Source organism: Macaca thibetana, chromosome 20 (genome assembly GCF_024542745.1).
Source record: "Macaca thibetana thibetana isolate TM-01 chromosome 20, ASM2454274v1, whole genome shotgun sequence".
NCBI lineage: Eukaryota > Metazoa > Chordata > Mammalia > Primates > Cercopithecidae > Macaca > Macaca thibetana.
This window is the reverse complement of record NC_065597.1, coordinates 53,120,354-53,140,336: the sequence shown is the minus strand read 5'-3', so window position 1 is coordinate 53,140,336 and position 19,983 is coordinate 53,120,354. Positions and strand designations below refer to the sequence as shown.

Sequence of the window (19,983 nt, the reverse complement as noted above, 5' to 3'; positions counted from 1 at the left end):
CTAGAAATAAATGTAACAAGAAATGTGCATAACATATATAAAGAAATAAGAAAAGTTCATCAAGGGAATTTAAAACAAGATTAGATAAATGAAATTAAGGAACAATGTCAATTCTTCCTAAATAAATGCATGGGTTTGGTGCAGTTCTAATAAAAATCCCCACACAATTAATTTTATTTTTGTCATATGTGATTTCCTTTGATGAGCAGGGGAAGAATTTGACAAAATGATTATAAAATTCGACTAGAAGAATGAATGGGCAAAATAGCCAAGAACAATTTGAAAGTGAAGAATAATTAGGGAACTGTATTATTCTGTTTTCATGACGCTGCTAAAGACATACCCAAGACTGGGCAATTTACAAAAGAAAGAGGTTGAATGGACTTACAGTTCCACATGGCTGGGGTGGCCTCACGATCATGGCAGAAGGCAAGGAGGAGCAAGTCACATCTTACATGGATGGCAGTAGGTAAAGAGAGAGAGCTTGTGCAGGGAAACTCCCCTTTTTTAAAATCATCAGGTCTCATGAGACTTATTCACTATCATGAGAACAGCATGGGAAAGACCTGCCCCCATTATTCGATTACCTCCTACTGTGTCCCTCCCAAAACACATGGGAATTCAAGATGACATTTGGGTGGGGACACAGCCAAACCATATCAGGAACACTCTGAATATAGGCATTAAAATGGACTATAATGGTTCAAAGATTAAAATAACATAGTACATAAATACTGTAACATACATCAATATGACAAATATTGTAACATAAACTCATGTGATCTATGGATCTATGGGACTATGTTACAATAATTGCAACATAAACAAAGGAATAGAACAGATATCTCCAAGATAATCTTTCATGTACCTGACTTTATTAGATAATAAAAGTGCTCATACAAGCCTATGGAAAAAGAAGTAGCATTCAATAAATGACCCTGGGACAACTGATTAATATTTGAGGGGAATAAATAAAGCAAAATTAAATCTTCATCTCATACTATAGATCAATGTAAATTCTAGATTAATTAAAGAGTACAAAATAATTTAAAAGTTAATAAAAACTAATAATCTAGACAAAGTTCTGGCACCTTGATCACTTAATCACAAGCATCTAACCCTTTGCTGTGTCTGTACTGGAAATTACAGAAGGCTGACACCCATATATTTGAAACTTTAAAATATTTATACTCAATATAGCATGGATGAAACAAAATCCAAATATGGATATTTGGTGGGTGTTGGGGATCAGTATAAAAGGAAATAAATGTTTACTTAATCTGATTAAGGAGCAGAAGAGGAAAAGGGACCTATAAGAATAAGAAATGTGCAGTGGTTCACGCCTGTAATCCCAGCACTTTGGGAGGCCAAGGCAGGCGGATCACTAGAGACCAGGAGTTTGAGACCAGCCTGGCCAACGTGGGGAAAACTCTTCTCTACTAAAAATACAGAAATTAGGTGGCATGGTGGCGGGTGCCTGTAATCCCAGCTACTCAAGAGACTGAGGCAGGAGAATTGCTTGAACCCAGGAGGTGGGTGAGCCAAAATCACACAACTGCACTCCAGCCTGGGTGACAAAGCCAGACTCTGTCTCAAAAAATAAATAAATAAATAAAATAAAAATAAGAAACAACTCAGAATGATAGTTAAGAAGAATAAATTAATTTAAAATATAAGAGATTATGCATAACATCATGCTGATAAATTAGAAAATGTTGATGAAATAGATTACTAAAAAAATATATGGCCAAAAAATGATTCCAAAAGGAGAATTTAAAAATCTGAGTAAAGCCATGGAGAAAACGGAAAAATTATTCAAACAATGGCAGTGGGCTCAGGTGGTTTCATGGATGAAATCATAATGTTGTTTGGAAAAACTGCTGGGAGTTATTGGAATCTGTACTTCAATGTCTCATCCACAAGGCATCTTGGGGACCCATGGGAGCTAGGCAGGTGACTAAGGAGCGATCTTCAGGCAGAAGATGATAAGGTGGGCTGGGGACTGCAGTAAATGGAGGCAGGCATGCTTCATCAAATGCAGATGCTACTCTCCTCCAACCAATTGCCAGCAGGAATGTGGGCCCACATTCAATTCATTTCAGTGTAAATTGCAAAACCAGGCGGGCAAAACAAAACATCAGAGCCTGTGAGTTATCAGCTTGCACATTCTCCTGAAGATGCTAAAAATGCAGAAGGGTTTAGGGAAAGGCAACCCCCATAACATTATCTGGAATCACTTGTGAAGCTGTTTCTTCAGTCCTTCAAGGTGGGACATTCTGCTCAGTAACTTTGGGTCAGTACTGAGCCAAGCCAACTGAATAACAAAAAATAGATATTTTATCTTGTGATGGGTAGCAAAAAGGAAAAAGAAAAAAAATTTACCTTTTACTTCAATCTGAGCACTTCTCAGATTGTGGCAAAGGGAGGCCAGGCTATTTTGAACAAATAATTCATTCAACAAATAATTATCGAGCACTCACTATGTGTTATGTGCTATTATGAGTATAGGGCTAGTGCAGTGAATAAAACAGAAAAATTCTCTACCCTATAGAACTTTGTGCTTTAGAGACTGAAAAAATGAACAAGAAGAACCCAGGGTCTTCCAGTCAATTTCAGTGTTAAGAACCTTCTTTCATAATTGGAACTCATGTGCAGGCATTCAAAAGCCCAATCAGGAGGCAATAGGACATCTGGCACTTGCTTCAGAATGATACAGTTAATGGAGCATAGACATGACAAGATTGGCCATGAGTCAGTCACTGTTGCAGCCAGCAATGGGTACAAGGGCATCCATTCATTCTGTTTTTCTGCCCATTTTGTATATGTTTGGAAATTTCTCATAATAAAAATATTTTTAAAGTCCAATTTAGTTGAAATCAAAACTACAACCTCCCATTCCATTCAAAGCCTTTCCCTTTGACCAGTTCTAGCCTGACCATCAGTGGAGAGCCTCCACCAGTGGGAATGACAGGAGGGATATCCTCTGCTTTCCCTTCTTCTGTTGAAGGTTCCCCTGGGGCTGAAATGGGAGGGTGGCATCTGGGGTTTGGTAGAGGGTGAGAGGTGAAAGTCTTACTTAGATGGTACAATCAGTGGTTCTATTTTGTTTTGTTGTAATTTTGTTTTATGAGACAGAGTCTTGCTCTGTCGCCCAGGCTGGAGTGCAGTGCCGTGATCTTGGCTCACTGCAACCTCCACCTCCCGAGTTTAAGCAATTCTCCTGCATCAGACTCCCTAGTAGCTGAGATTACAGCCATGTGCCACCATGGTCAGCTAAGTTTTTTGTAGTTTTAGTAGAGACGGGCTTTCCCATATTGGCCAGAATGGTCTCGAACTCCCAGCCCCAAGTGATCTGCCCGCCTCAGTCTCCCAAAGTGCTGGGATTACAGGTGTGAGCCACCATACCCAGCCTATGGTTCTATTTTGGCTGCTGCTCTCTGACATCCATATGGTGTTCTGTCGTGGACATGGTCCCATGAAGAGAGCTTGAGCTCAGTTACTTTCTCAGCATCTACTTGGTACTCAGCACATCTCGGCTACACCAAATCCTGGAAGTGGAAGCGGCTTTATGATGCTCTCTCTTCCTGCTCTGCAGTGGAAGGTGGTTCCAACAAACCCCTTGCTGTCATAGTTCTCCAGGTAGAATCCAGGCACCAGCCTCTATGTTCAGGTGTTCACGTGTGCCCCTAACACCAGACAACACTTGCCAATTTCTCCCCAGTAGTCCCACACGATGTTCTGCTGGAACCCACTGCTCTCTTCTAGGTACCAACCTAGAGTCTCCACAGCTCAGTAAGCGTCAGGGAGTAGGATGTCAGTCTCCCCTAATCTCCCCAATAAGCTGATTGGGCCTCTTCTTACTTGGCTTGGTGGGCAAGAGCTACTCCCTTTTCTCTCATGGGAATGGAATAAGAAAAACCCAAAGCACCTTCCTCCCACAGTCATTTCTCCCACCTCATTGAACTCCAGCCTTCAGGCTAGATCGTCGAGATGGGAGTCATCAGAGTGAGGACCACAGGACCCACTTGGCCATCCCTTGGTAAAGGCTAGGGAGTCATTTGGCAGTTCTTTGGCTCTGGATGTGGGAATATTTCATGCTTATTGTTTTCACCTTTGAGGCTTTGGCCAACGTTCCAAGCCAATAGGAAGAGCCCCAAACTACATTCTATTTCACTTGATTTTAGGAAGGTTTCCAAAGTGGTTTTAAGCTTCTTAGTTGTCTATTTGAGGTATTTATCTCATCTCTCAATAAAGACACCATTTGAATCTCTAACTGCCTCTTGGGTCATTTTGTTTTCCTCTTGCATAAGTCTCAAGGAAACTGATTAACCACGTAATAGCCGTTTGTTATTCTGAAGGTGGCAGATTAAAGCAAATCTCATTAAGAGCCAGCTTCTTTGGCATCATACTTCCATTTATAGCTGCAGCTGACATTTATTGAACACTTAATACGTGCCAGGCACTGTGTTAAGCACTTATGTGTATTATCATATGTAATCCTCATTACACAAGAAGGAAGTTTCATTGACCAAAGAGATAGCTTCTATTACTATCCATATTTTATTTATGAGGAAAAAGTGACACTGAAAGATTACATTTCTCAAGGTCACACAACAGATGATGCAATTAGGACTCTAACCCAAGCTTCTCTAGCCCCACATCCCATTTTCTCTACCAATGCTGTCTGCTACACACCAAAGTGCAGTGTTTGATGCTTCCATGGATTCAAGTTTTTCTCTTAAAACTTGTTCTGGGTTAGAGATGAACAAAGGTTCTTTATCCTGGTTCTTCTGGCAAAGTTTTTATCCTGAGTGTGGTTTCTAAAGTCTTTATCCTGAGTCTGGTTTCTAAAGTCTTTATCCTGGGTCTGGTTTCCAAAGTCAGGTCTTGGGGAAATGGCCAATTTCACAACTTGCCCACCCCATACCTCAATCTAGGTGGTGAGACGAAGAGCAAAGCCCTAGGGAAGCTTGGAGCCAAAGAGATCTACTATTTTCTTGCCGTCTTCTGGGTCTCTGCTACAATTTCTTGTCCTATGGAGCATGGCCAAAGCACTGATGTACCACTAAAAAAAAAACCAAAAAAACCCAAATTTGACCACATCACTTCCTGCTTAAAACCTCTCAATGTTCTCCATAGTTTTCAGGAAACAGTCATATTCCTTAATATCCAAGACATCAATACAATATCACTTGCCTGAGTTAATGCCACCGCCTCCTAATTCATCTCCAAGCCTTTACTCTTGCTTGTACCATCCATTATCCACTCTGTGGCTAGAGTGAAATCTCTGAACTATAAATGAGATCATGTTAACTCCCTGCTTAAAATTGTGCAATGGCTTCACCCTGAAAAAGAATTAACGCCCAAACTTCATTTAGCCTGGCCAACTAGGTCTATATAATCTGGCCACAGTCCGCTTCCCTAACCTGATTATCTACCGTTTTTTCTCTTGTTTACTATTTGTCTACCACATGACTCTTTCTGTTTTTCAACAAGCTGCATTCATGATCCTTTCGCTGGTGATACCTTTTTCTAGATCCTCTTAGAACTGACTCCTCCTCCACTATTGACTTTTCTTAACTCAAAAACCACCTCCCCAGAACGCCCCACTGACCATGCTACCTAAAGCAGTCCTTCTACTGCCAAGATTGGTCATATTGTATCACATTGCTTATGTTTATTTTTTGCAGCATTTTTCACTACCTGCATTTTTGTGTTTGTTTGGTTGGTTGGTTGGTTTCATGTTTACTGGCTATCTCCCTCACCTAAAATATAAGCTCTTTCAAGGCAGGGAATCTATCTGTCTTGCTCACTGCTGTCCCCTTAGAACCTAAAGCAGTGCTTAGCAAATAAGTAGATCTTAATAGATACTTGTTGAATGATCTAACATGGCTAAAAGTCCCTGAATAATCTGGAATCTGTATATCTGTAGTTCACAGTGAATATCTATTATTCTTTACTTCCTACCATTTATTCAACCTTTTTCTGGTAACAGCAACCTCGATTTTCTCTAAAACATCATCCTTCACGCTACTGTCAGTCCACATGGATTAAAATAAGGCTGGTTTTCCTTCCTATATGCCCAAAGATTGGAAAGGTAGCCCAAACCTAAAAATTGGTGAATTCCATTTTGTGTCCATTATTATTGGTTCGGGTGGGTATGAACTAAATGAGTCGATGAGAAAGCAGACCCAAGACATTTACTGTAACTGTCGGTGGAGAGATGTCCTCTTTCTCCTAGGATTGCTCAGCTGGTAAGATGCAAGCCAGGAGCTCTTGGTACTTGAGAAGACAGCCGGCTCAGTGCAGAGGGAGGACTGCTGAGATGGAGAGAGATGGATCCCAGAAGCAATAGATATTTACTTTTGGACTTTTAAGTTACACATATTAATTGATTACTTCTGTTTGTCTTATACACTTTAAGTTGGATTTCTGTTAACTGTGACTAGAAGCTTATGACCAATAGACCACCTCTCTAATTTCCCATCTCCTTGCCTGAATAAATTAGGAATTGTGCTAAACTTGAAAAGGGGTGAAATAGGTTAAAGAGTCTGTTTTCATCACGTAATAAGAATTGTGGAGATAAAAGCTTTTGGCCTGGATTGGTAGCTCCATAATGCTATCAGGGACTCCGGCCTCTATCAGTGTATCTCTGTTGCCTAGGCTGGCGTGCAGTGATAGGGGATCATAGCTCACTGTAGCCTCCGTGTCCAGGGCTCAGGTGTTCTTCCCACCTTGGCCTCCCAAGTAATCTGGATTACAGACATACTCCAGCATACCTGGCAAAAAAACAAAAACAAAACAAAAAAAAACTTTTAGAGATGAGAGGGGATCTTGCCATGTTGCTCAGGATGGCCTTGTATTCCTGGGCTCAAGTGAGCCTCCCACCTCAGCCTCCTGAATAGTTGGCATTACAGGCATGAGCCACCATACCTGGATCAGGCTTCTTCTGTTTTATTTTCAGGTATACTGAACATGTGCTTGTTACCTTATGTAACAACATGGCTGATCTGACTCCAGCATTAAGTCCTAGTTCCGGGTAGGAAGAAAGCCAAGAGCAAAAGGTGTCACCTATGTGCTAGCAAAGTCTGTCCAAAAACCTGCTGGGAGGAGATTTGACAGAAAATCCACAGAACGACTTTTGTTTTCCCTTTCTTAAATTTTGGTAAAATATATATAATATTTGCCATTGTAAACATTTGTAAGCATAAAATTCAGTGGCATTAATCACATTCACAAGGTTGTGCAATCATCACCTTTATTTCTAAAATTGTTTCATGTACCTAACAAAAATTCTGTAACTATTAAGCAATAACTCCTCATTCCTGTCTCCTCTTAGCCCCTGATAAGCTCTAATCTACTGTCTGTCTCTATGCATTTGCCTGTTCTACGTACCTCATATAAATGGAATCATGCCATATTTGTACTTTTGCATCGGGCTTATTTTGCTTAGCACAATGTCTTCAAGATTCATCCATGTTGTGACATGTATCTGAACTTCACTCCTTTTTATGGCTGAATAGTATTCTACTGTATGTATATACCACATTATGTTTATCTATTCGTCTGTTGATGAAGACTTGGGTTGTTCTCATGTTTTAGCCATTATCTACACCGCAACTTTTGATTACATTGTATCAGTCAGAATTTTATGACAAAACCATCCTTCTCTGTAAGGAAAACTGAACAATGTACCTTTATTTCAGCTAGGGAGAGTGTCCCCAGTCACAATTGGGAGTCTTATGTAAGAAGAAATAAGGAAAGCCTACTGGGTAAGCAACTAGAAGATTCTGTAACAATCCATGTCTTTTTGCCAGCAAATATCATTCTTTAAAATATATATATTCAGAGGGTACAAATGCAGTTTTCTTTCATGCATATATTGAATAGTGGCAAAATAGTGTGCCCATCACCCAAACAGTAGTGTACCCATCACCCAAATAGTAAATATTGTACCCAATAGGCAATTTTTTAGCCCTCACCCCAATCCTACCCTCTCATCCTTTTGGAGTCTCCAATGTCTATTTTTTCTACTTTGTCCATGTGTACCCATTGTTTAACTCCCACTTACAAGTCAGAACATGTGGCATTAGACTTTCTGTTTCTGAGTTATTTTAGTGAGGGTGATGACCTCCAATTTTATCCATATTGTTGCAAAAGACATAATTTCATTCTTTTTTGTGGATGCATAGTATTCTCTGGCATATATATGCATATAATATGTGTGTGTGTGTATATATATATAATATATATATGTGTATATATATATAAAATATATGCATGTATATGTGCGTGTATATATATATACACATATATACACACACATATACACACACACACACACACACATGCACACATATCACATTTTCTTTATCCAATCCTCCATTGATGGACACTTTGGTTCACTTCATATTTTTGTATTGTGAATAATGCTGCAAAAAACATACAAGTATGGGTACCTTTTTGATACAATTATTTATTTCCCTTTGGGTATATACCCAGTAATGAGACTGCTGATTGAACAGTAGAATAGTAGTCTTATTTTTAGCTCTTTAAGAAATCTTTTTTCTTTTCTTTTCTTTTCTTTTTTTTTTCTTTCTTTCTTTTTTTTTTTTTTTTTTTTTTTTTTTTTTTTTTTTGAGACAGAGTCTTGCTCTGTCATCCAGGCTGGGGTGCAGTGGCACAATCTCAGCTCACTGCAACCTCTCCGCCTCCTGGGTTCAAGTGATTCTCCAGCCTCAGCCGCCTAAGTAGCCAGGACTATGGCACATGCCATCACACCTGGCTAATTTTTGTATTTTTAGTAGAGATGGGGCTTCACCACATTGGCCAGGCTGGTCTTGAACTCCTGACCTCAAGTGATCCACCCTCCTTGGCCTCCCAAAGTGCTGGGATTACAGGCATGAGCCACTGTGCCCAGCCGAGAAATTTTTATACTGTTTTCCACAGAGGCTGTACTAATTTACATTCCCACCAACAGTATGTAAGCATTTCCTTTCTTCTGCATCCTCACCAACATCTGTTATTTATTTATTTTTTTACTTTTTAATGATAGCCATTCTAACTGGAAAAAGATGACATCCCATTGTGGTTTTAATTTGCTTTTCTCTGATAATTAGCCAGCAAATGTTGTTCTATACATAGAATACATTTACCTTTACCCAAAAGACACCACCTCCAAAGTCTCATCCACGTAAAAGGTAAGATTTCTGGGCAGCTTGCAGCCCTTTTCAGCAGGTTTGGGTATATCCTCTCTTGGTCTAAAATAAAAGACAATTTACTTGCTTCCAGCACATCCATCATTCAATAGTGCAGAAGGAGCCACATAATAATAATAATAATAATAATAAACTTTTAAAAGCAAAGACTAAAGTACACACAGCAGTCACACATGTATAGAAATGATCAGCTGAGCAGGAATAACAATATTTCTCTTTCCTATGAATGGAAGACTTCCCTGGCTAGCAAATCTGTTCCCTTTTCAGAGAGAAACTTCCTTATTCATTACTTTTCATCACCCTATTCTCTGTCCCCTGGAAGGTTCTTCTCTGTCCATCTCTCTCCCTGGATTCATCTGAGGTGGAATGGGAAAGGACAGGCTTCCTGTTGGGCTCAAGGATCTTTTAGGAGTTTAGCTGTTTAGGGATTTAATAGTCTCAGGTTGCCATGTATCAAGCTTGGGAATTGTTTGGGAATGTAGTTCCTTACTATCCCTTCTTGTTGTCTTAGGTAGCATTCCCTAGAAACAGAGCCTAAGGCAGATATTTGGATGCAAAAGACTTATTGAGAAAGTAATCTTTAGCAAAAACCCCAATGGAGTATGAGAACAAACTAAGAAAAGACAGTGATTCTCCGGTTGTGGTTTCCTAAAGAGCAGCATTAACACCCCTGGAGAACTTGCTGAAAATGAACATCTTCAAGCACCATCCGCCTTGGAAAGTTTGAGGGTGGAGCCCAATAATGTCTCATTCAACAAGCCTTCTAAGCGATTCTAATGCACACTACGGTTTGGCAACCAAAGAGGATGGAGATGAAGCCCAACAAGGATGTGGTAGCCTTGGCCTGATCATCGGAGGACCCTGGAGCATAAATTGTATCTCAGAGTTGTCCCTGCCTCTGGCAGGAGGCCAGCCTTTTGCACCTTTGTGTCTGACCGCAGGAAGAAGGGCTCTAATTCCTTGGGAGAGGCAGCTCTCATCAGCTGAGACCCAGTTGTCCCAGGAGGGGGCACCTCTGGGTTAGAAAGGTCAGGGCTAGAGGGGTATAAATGCACCAACCCAGTAAAGAGAATCTGAAGAGTAGTGTAACAACAAAGAGTAGTGAAATGACTACTTCTCCTCCTCCTCCTCCTCCTCCTCCTCCTCCTCCTCCTTCTTCTTCTTCTTCCTTCCTTCCTTCCTCTCATCCTCCTCCTCCTTCTTCTTCTTCCTCTTCTTCTTCTTCTTCCTTCTCCTCCTTCTCATCCTCGTCCTCCTCCTCCTCCTCCACCTCCTCCTTCTCTTCTACCTCCTCCTCCTCCTCTTCTTCTTCTTTGAGACAGGGTCTCACTCTATTGCACAGGCTGGAGTGCAGTGGCACCATCATGGCTCACTGCAGTCTTGAACTCCCAGGCTCAAAGGACTCTCTTGCCTCAGTCTCCTGAGTAGCTTGGATTACAAGTGTCCACTACCACGCCTGGCTAATTTTAATTTTTTGGAGAGACAAGGTCTGACTATGTTGCCCAGGCTGGTCTCAAACTCCTGGCCATAAGTGATCCTCCCACCTCAGCCTACCAAAGTGCTGAGATTACAAGCACGAGCCATTGCACCTGGCCTGCAATTGCTCTTATTCATCCAATTGTCTCTGTCGTCTTCATGAGACTAAGAGTTTCAGGTGATCAAGAGCAACGTCCTTCCTGCTTGTTATTTACTCATCAGTGCCTGTCACAGGTGTAAATCTTAATAATTACTTATGCAATTAGTTGATTAAACAAATACTAATTAAATGCCTACTGTATCCTGAGCACTATTCTAGGGTCTGATAATTTAGATTCGAACAAGACAAAGCACCTGTTCTCATGGATTTCTTTGGCTTTAGTTGGGAAGATGACAATAAGCACAAAAACATATATATACATACACACAGTATAATGTCAGATATTGATAAATGCTATGAAGAAAAATAAAGCAGAGTGAGAGTATAGAGAGAAATATGGGGTGTTATTTTTAGATAGAGCAGTTAAAGAATTCTCTAAGAAGGTGACATTTGAGCTGACGTATGAATGAAGTGAGGGATTGAACCATGACAATATCTGGTGGCAGCAATTTGTATGTAAATTCAAAATTATTTTAAAATAAATGTTTCTTACATATAAAGTATATTCAGGGAAGAGCATTCTCAGCGCAGGAAATCAATGGGTGAGTCACAGGAAACACCTGGCATTTCTGTATCAATAAAACAGGAGGTAGTTGGAGATGGACAGCTGGCACACTGCTTATTGTTTTTATTTATTTTTGAATTAACTTTAAACTTTCATCAAAATATACATGTACAAGATTTTAAAAATCAGATAGGATAGAAGTGGCTATAGTAAAAAACAACTGTTCTGGTCCCACCCTGTTCATTCTCATTACTCGTTTTATTTTAGTTTAGTTCATTTTACCCCATTGTCTCTTCTTCTCTTCTCCAGATATAGATTATTTTTATTTTTTGTATTGGTTATCTTTAATTTTCAATGACATACTAGATACTCTAGATCTCCTTTTATCAACTCTAGACAGTATATTTTGGCTATTCTCTTTGTATAATAATATTAGGATGTTACATCCTACCATTCCTCCCCTCCTTCTACCTCCAATTTCTACCACTGTCTGGAGAGTAGAAACATAACTTCACGTAATTGGGTTCAAAGAGAGCATAGAGGGTTTCAGATACTGAAAGAAGGTTAACAAGACTGAAGTTGAAATAATGATGTGTGAATGTTTTGTAAGCATATTTAGTTTTTAATGCTTTTATCTATAGGTTGAATCTAAAAGTAGAAAACTCATAACAAGGCTATGTGTGAACATTGAGAGAATTCAAGATGGCGGGGATGACACTGTTTAGCCCATGTGTGCCTGGTTTTCATCATCTCCTTGACTTACACACATGTGGGTGCCCTTAACACTGAAGACGTTTTCTCTTCTGATGATGCTCCATTGTCTTCCGACAAAAGGTAAAGCTGGTTTGGTACCACTGACACCCAGCTTAGTTGGAGTCCAGTATCTTCTGAGCCCCATATCCTGCCATGTTGTCTTCTCCTTTGTGGTCACATTTTACTGCTGATCCCATGGACATCACTGGAGTGGCGCCACAAGTAGATCACATGGGCTTTTCACAGTAAAGTCTTCTGAGGTATCACAGAATTTCCCCCTTTTCTAAGAACTATCCTCCCACAACTCACAGGTGCTGATCCTGATGGCTACGTTTATACTACATGACCCTGAAAACTTGGCCACAGCTGCATGGACCAGGAAGTGGCAAGCAACAGAAGCTAGGCTGATCAGGTTGTCTCTCCCGGAAATTTTGAATTAGGACTAAAACTTCCCAGTTTAGTCTGGGTGGGTTTCTTAAATAGAGATGACATAAGAACTCAAAATCTAGCTTCTATTTTGAGGATCAAAGAATAGATGAAGCAAAACAATTTTTCAACTAAAAATATGAAAAGAGGCAGAGATGCAAAATGAAGTGACTGTCAAGACTCCTGATGGCTTTTTTTTTTTTTTTTTTTTTTTTTTTTTTTTTTTTGCTGGTTCCCGCTCCCTGCCGAGGCCTGATTGAACCTCTGCCCTATGATTCTTTGAAACATCGTCATATTCTTGTACCAAATTCTCCATTTTCTTAAGCTAGCTCTGGTAAGTTTTTGCCATTTACAGTCAAAGTGAACTCACTAATAAAATATTCCCAACTGCATAATCTGCTCCCTGGAGGATGAGAATCATATCTTTGTATTCTCCAAGGTGCTGAGCACATAGTGGAAGGCCTTGCACATAGTAGGCAGTCGAGAAGCATTTGCTGAATTGAAGCAGCTGTCAGTACTCCTTCCTAAATGACACAACCATTCTTACAGGGGTCACTGACCCTCCAGATGTATGAGAAGATGGACAGGGAAAAGCATAAATAGATACACCGTGCCAACTACTTCACTAGCTGACAGCCCAATGGAAGAAAACAAAAGTCTTAATAAGAGAATCACACAACAGTTGCAAGATGTCTGAATGTCTCCTAGTCTTCTGCCAGATACGTGGGATCAGAGAGGGCTATTAGCAAACAGGAGTCTAGCTCCAACTCGCCCTGGAGAGAGCTCTGAATCTCTTGAGTCCCTCACTGATCTGTTGAAAGAGCCCTCTAGTGGTGAAAATGAGGAACGATCGCTAGCCTTACAAGCAGGTTTTACGCATCCAGGTCCACACACCTACACATTCAATTGAATGAAAGGATGAGGTCACCCCCTAGTAAGTTGGGAGGCATGGTAGGGAACTAACTGCGGCCTCCCTGCCTCCACACTCCCACTCCGTTCAGTTGTTCTGACTTGCTCCACATGCAGGTTTGGGACTTCCCACAGTGATCAGGTTGGCCCTGGACAACAATCCCAAAGAATGAGCCTGCCTCACCACGTCAGAGGCTCCGGACAAAACTCCAGTTTTATCACATGTATCCCTTTCTCTTATTCGGCAAAACTGGGTGCATAATTGCTACCTTCATCTACCTGAGCTCCTGATAATTTTCCCCCAACTATCCTTCTGCTAGGCCCCTGGGCACCATACTCTGCCTGTCTGGGCTTCTGTTGAAGAGCTAAGTGAGTGGAGATGAAGATGCTGTTGTTCCACTGTGAGTCTGGTAAATGGAGTGATTGGGGCATACGGTCCCTTAGCCCAAAGCTCACTCATCTTTCATCAACATGGTCCTGCTTTGAAAGACCTTTCTCACTTCTGTCAGAGCAAGAGAAGAATCAAACAGATCCTGAAATGACTGCCTTGATCATTATTAATTATTTCATCTTTAACTTTCTGAGAGTGGGGAGGGAAATTTTTGCTAACTGAATTAACCCCTCCCAAGAAATACCAACCTCACCTCCATGTTATATTTGGCTTTCCCTTAAAAAAAAAAAAAAAAAAAAAAAGGTAACAATAATCAAGGCAGGATATTTTTTAAGATGCAAATTTTTCATTTCAGGAAAGAAAATGACACTAAGTAACTTGTAGGAGCCGTTGTATATCCTCTCCCTACTATCTTCTGTCATTCTTCTGGAGGACAGCTGTAGTCCTGGCCCCAAGTTTATCCATTCCATTGTGGAATATGTGGCAAGCTTTCAGTATTTCTTTTTTTTTTTTTTTTTTTTTTTTTGAGTCGGAGTCTCGCTCTGTCGCCCAGGCTGGAGTGCAGTGGCCGGATCTCAGCTCACTGCAAGCTCCGCCTCCTGGGTCTACGCCATTCTCCTGCCTCAGCCTCCCGAGTAGCTGGGACTACAGGCGCCCGCCACCTAGCCCGGCTAGTTTTTTGTATTTTTTTTTGGTAGAGACGGGGTTTCACCGTGTTAGCCAGGCTGGTCTCGATCTCCTGACCTCGTGATCCGCCCGTCTCGGCCTCCCAAAGTGCTGGGATTACAGGCTTGAGCCACCGCGCCCGGCCGCTTTCAGTATTTCTACCTCCTGTCCATAAATCAGTGTTTGTGAACCACTACACATGCATATGCAACTAAATGCACATAGGTATACACACCTACGTATTCAAATCTATACTTTACCTACACATACCTATGCATAGCAAAAATGCCATGCATTTGCAGCAAATATGTTCACATGGTCCTAACACTGCCTGCAGGTACAAACATACATTTACATACTTTTTTACTTCTATGACAAATTCACAGGCATTCAGAATTTATAACTAAACTGAACGCAGCACAGGTGAGCATTCAAACACAATCATTCCACAGCTATATATTCAAACTTCCTCATGCACATGTGTATTTATCTAACATCAAGAATAGTCTTCAATCTTAACACCAAAATAAGAGTAGCAAAGTCACCAAGAAGTTGTGAGCTGCATTTGCAAGCCCTTCAATATATTGCTGCTACTCAGTCACTTGAATAGAAGCTCCCAGGCAGCCAGAGATGGCACCAGGGGAGTATGTGTGTCTGCGATTACCTCCCGTTATATTACTGTCCAGCTAAATAACATTCAAACATGACAGCTGGTTGTGGACACATCTCAGGAACTGTGGAAACAACCCAAGCAGCCTCATTTCTAAATTCCTGACCTCTGGATATCAGTCCCAGTATGCCATAAGAAAAAAATAATAAGGGCATTTCTGTGGGCTGTTTCTAGTCAACTCGGTGTGTGCCCATGCATATGCCAGAATACATAGTAATAAAAAGCTGGTTAAATGCTGGACCTTTGCAGTACTGGCTATTTCCAAGGAACAGAGCTTTCAGGTGTGCAATGCCATGCGCACTTTGGACTAACAAGCAAAGCAGACCTAACTTCACCTGCTTCATGGTCTGACTTAGATAACAATGTTAACAAATGAATATCTCAGAGACCTTTGAACAAAATCTGACATTTTCAGTGACTCTCCCACCATGAATCCATCACTCCCTTCAATGTAGATGTGTTAAAAATGTATAAAAGGCGTATTCAAAGACCAAAATCTTATAGTCTTTTGCCCAGGGTCCCTAATATGTGCATTACAGAGTCTATATACTTTTAGCTCCTTCCATCTTTTAGGAATACATGATCATATATATATGAACAGTTCCGGGTCTGATCTGAGCAGGTTGTCTCCGGTGTAAACCAGAGCTCCAGAGAAAGGAGGGTAGACATATTGGTTTGTTTGCTGGGGAACCAAATTGAGACAGACTCTACACAGATGTGATAGTGACAACACTTTTTGCCCGCCTAAGTGAGCCATAGAGTCGCCCCCAGAGCTGCCGGTGCCTTTAAGAAGACTCGGTCTTACAGGTCTTCTTTTTCCCCAGTGGGCTCCAGTGGTGCCCGCAGCAAAAGGCAAACTTGCCTGGCTCATGGGGTGGAAGGGAGGATTGAAGAATGCCGCGTTGGGTGGGTGCTGAGAGAGCGCCAGAGTGCGCTACGGGCTTCGCTCCCCTTCCCCTTTCCTTAACCCTTCCCAGAGCGGAGGAACCGGGTCGTGCTGCAGCGCCCAGGAGCCGGGGCGCTGACTGTCCTCGTCTCCCGAAACTTTGCGCTGAGAGTGGGCTTGACTGGGCAGGGCCGAGCCGACTGATTGACCCGGGAAGGAACGGGGGAGGGCGGGTGAGGGAAGAAAGACCCTTAGCACCTCGGGTTTCTAGCTCAGGCGGCGGTGTGCAGCTGCAGGAGGGAGCTGTCCCTTCAGCATCACGGACCTTAACGCCTAGGCGTTAGGACGGCGGAGGCGGGGCAACAGGCGGGGAGCTGTCCCTTCAGCACCACGGACCTTGGCGCCCCCAGGGAAACCAGCCGGCCCCCGCCCCAGGACTCTGTCTTTTCTCCAGTTTGAGCGGGGGTGTCGGGAGCAGGCGGAGAGCTTTCCTGCGAGGCTGTGGAAGCAGTGAACACTCTTCTCAGCGGCTCGCCTCCCAGCAGTGCTATTTTTTGCCATCCGCCCTCACCCCCAGCACACGCGCTCGCACACACACGCACGCACGCACACACACACACTCACACAGAGACCTCTCTGGGTTTCTTTGCCTTGAGTCTCCCGGGGCTGTGAGAAGCCAGGCGCATCTCAAACCGAGCTGGCAGCTCCAGGCTCCGGAGCCATGCCCTGCACGGACCCTCGTCTTTACCAAGCTCCTGAGGAATGAAAGGAACCCAGGGACCCTCAGAAGGCAGCAGTGATGCGGACCAACCCCCAGGAGCCTGCACCCTTCCGAGGGCCATAGGCGACCCAGGGAACTGGAGAGAGCTCCAGATAGGAAATTCCAGCTTTCCCAAAGTCCCTGTGGATACTGACAAAAGGAGACCTGAATTTTTGGAAGAGCCTGTGCTAGGTTACCCGGCTGCAGAGTGATTTTCCCCTCCGGCACTGACTCTCCCCCTCCAACCCCCAGCAGTCCAGAGTACCATGAAGAATTATGAGGATGTGTGACAGAGGTATCCAGATGTTGATCACCACTGTGGGAGCCTTTGCAGCTTTTAGTTTAATGACCATTGCAGTGGGCACGGACTACTGGTTATATTCCAGAGGTGTGTGCAGGACTAAATCTACAAGTGATAATGAAACCAGCAGGAAGAATGAAGAAGTAATGACCCATTCGGGGCTGTGGAGGACGTGCTGCCTAGAAGGTATTTACAATTTCGTCTCAATGGCTCTGAATAATCCAGTTCTGATATTTTGGTGGGTGTTTGGAGGAGATGGAAGTGGTAATGAGGAGAGAAGAGTAGTTCAAATTATTGCTGAGAATGTGCAGGTGCCCAGACTCTGTTAACAGCAAGACTGACGCCATGTGGGCTAAAGGGGTTGGGTCTTGTTGATTGTTTTTAGTATAAGCTTCATGAGATGAGATTTTGTCACACTCTAGGCAGCTTCTGCAGTTTAGAAAAGTCTTCAAATCCAAAATCCCTAGGCATATTGTCAATTGCTTGGATCTCTGGCTTGAGATGGGGTCTTTAACTCTGCTTAAATTGGATTTTGAAGGGAGGGGGAGGGAAGGGAGGAGAAGGGACAAGATGAAGGAAGTGAGGAGACAGAGAGAGGGAGAGGGAGAGACACACAGAGAGAGAGAGATCCTGACCCGGTCTGGCACATTCTGAGCTATTTCCTTATTTCTCAACATAGACTTATCAGTTTCTCCTGAGTTTGCTGTAACTAGATATTGTCATGAACTTCCACTGCCAATCAGTAACAGGGTAACATATGTAAACCCCTACTCCCACCCACACCCTATGCACACATTTTAAGAAAAAGAAAATCCTTATTGATACACGTTTTATTAGTTTGCATCACAACAAAACTGAAGTCTTGGTATTTTGTATCCACCTGTCTTCATTCCTAAATCATTCCCAAACTCAAAACAAGGTATTTCCATGACATTTACAAAAGACTGATTCTCCAAGAATAGCAGTTCGTCACTTCTAGTTCTGAAAATTAGGGGAGTAGTTCTAAATTATAATGAGGAAGACAGAACAATTTTAAAATGTAAAGCCCTTTTGTAGCCTACCACACTATTAAACTTGCTTTTGCCACACCAGAAGTCACTCTCAGCACCAGTAGGCAATGCTTGGATATCATTGGGAGTAAATAGAAAGATAAGGAAGAAAATCAAGGCTCTTTGGAGCCTACATGCCTGAGGGAAGTCACTGGATTAGAGGGGCAGTAGGGGTTTTCTTAAGCTTCTGAGAAATCTGTGAAGCTTGTCACCGTCGTGGGCAAGGAAGTCTGGGTTTCCTGTATGGTCCCCTCCCCTGCTTGCCATTGGTTCTTCACACTGCATTTCCACTGGCTGGCATTTGTCAGGGCTTCTTGAGAACTTGCATTTATGTAAATCGCTTAGGAAATCATGCTATGACATCACTTGCCAGTGTAATATTGCATCATTATCTGGCCTTCTTCCCATGTCCTGACACTTTGAACAACTGCTCTCCTGACTGTAGCGCTACTACAATTGATTCTGTTTCTAAAACAAATTTGCAACTGGTGGGAAGCCCATGTAGGAAAGGGCTACCTTTAATGCAGCAAGGATCATGTGAAGTCAGAAGACCTGGGTAATGCTGCAAAGTATCGCTGTGACCTTGGCTAAGACATTTACCCTCTCCAACTCTCAGTTTATTCATCTGGGAAATGATACGTTTGGATTAGGTGGTCTTGAATTAACACTGTCTAAAGCTTATACTGTATTCAATGCATTGACAGAAATTCTAGATAATTATTTCCTAAACAATGACAAAAGTCAGATATTTGTGAGCATTTGTGATTGTGTATGGTGAAGTCATTTACCTCAGGGAAATTCCATATTTTCCCTTTCTTATATCGACTATAAGGAATTGAATTATCTTTTGTAAAACTGATTTGGTGGATGTTGCAATATCTACACGGTTCTAGAGATGGCATAAAAATTCTAAGGTTCCTCCAAGCCAAAAATGGCACATATGGGTACTGTGCTTTAGCAATTTCCAATTCTTCTGCCTCTGGGAATCAAACCTGAAAATGCACAATTAAAAATGAAGTTTGACTTGGCTCATTATGATCTATGGAAAAAAATATATCTATAAGAGCAGAGGTAGGACCTAAAATTTCTGAACCCTTGCTAAGAATTTCTCAACTGATGGTTTCTCTTTTTTCCAACATCATGTCCTACACCCACAGTTTGTACAAGGAATTAAAACCCCACCCAGGCATTCTGTAGGCTTAGTGGGAGAAGTGAGAAACTGAATCAAGAAGAAATTGGATGAGTTGAAGACATATCCTTGGGCAGGTGAATTCTATTGAGAAACTCTGTTGCAGTCCCCATACAACTTGGCCTGACTTTTGTTGTTGTTGTTCACTTTTTTGAAGTATTAAATACAGTAAGATGCACAAATCACAGTGAATCACAATAAAATATTACCTATGGCTGCACCCATGTAATTAGCACCTAGATGGGTCCTGGCTGAAATTTGAAGACAAGATTTGTTGCAATGTACTAAACACATCAAGTGTTTGAGGAATTTGCAGAAGCCTCTGAATTCTGCATGGGAAGACACATGCAGTTGGTAGCATCCATTCCAGGCATTTCCGTCCTCTGGTAGAATGAAGATGGACAGTCCTTTCCCATTCAGTATTTCTTACCTACCCCTGAGCCTCAACATCCTCATTTTCTGGTCCTTTAAGTGTCAAGGGAAAACTGGGAGGTTTTTGTAGCTCCATTTTCTTAGAGGTCAAATTAGAAAAGTTCGTTCTTCTGTACTTTTTTAAAGAGCCATGAGACAATGTGATTATTTTATCCAAAAGAAGAGAACGCCAAGGAGAACATGACAGCTGTC

The 19,983-nt window shown here is 42.0% G+C and overlaps 2 protein-coding genes across 6 annotated transcripts in view; one reads left to right on the top strand and one right to left on the bottom strand.

Annotated features, from left to right (window-relative positions):
- Positions 1-19,983, bottom strand: part of NDUFAB1 (NADH:ubiquinone oxidoreductase subunit AB1) — a 1,133,838-nt gene that overhangs the window by 655,151 nt on the left and 458,704 nt on the right. The window lies entirely within an intron of this gene.
- CACNG3 (calcium voltage-gated channel auxiliary subunit gamma 3) overlaps positions 15,906-19,983 on the top strand; it is a 108,763-nt gene continuing 104,685 nt past the window's right edge. Inside the window, exon 1 of one of the 2 annotated variants that reach the window (XM_050773841.1) lies at positions 15,906-17,307. In XM_050773841.1, coding sequence (XP_050629798.1) covers positions 17,097-17,307 — 211 coding nt within the window. In that variant the 5' untranslated portion in view covers positions 15,906-17,096. The remainder of the gene's footprint in view (positions 17,308-19,983) is intronic. The other variant, XM_050773842.1, reaches the window with a different exon arrangement.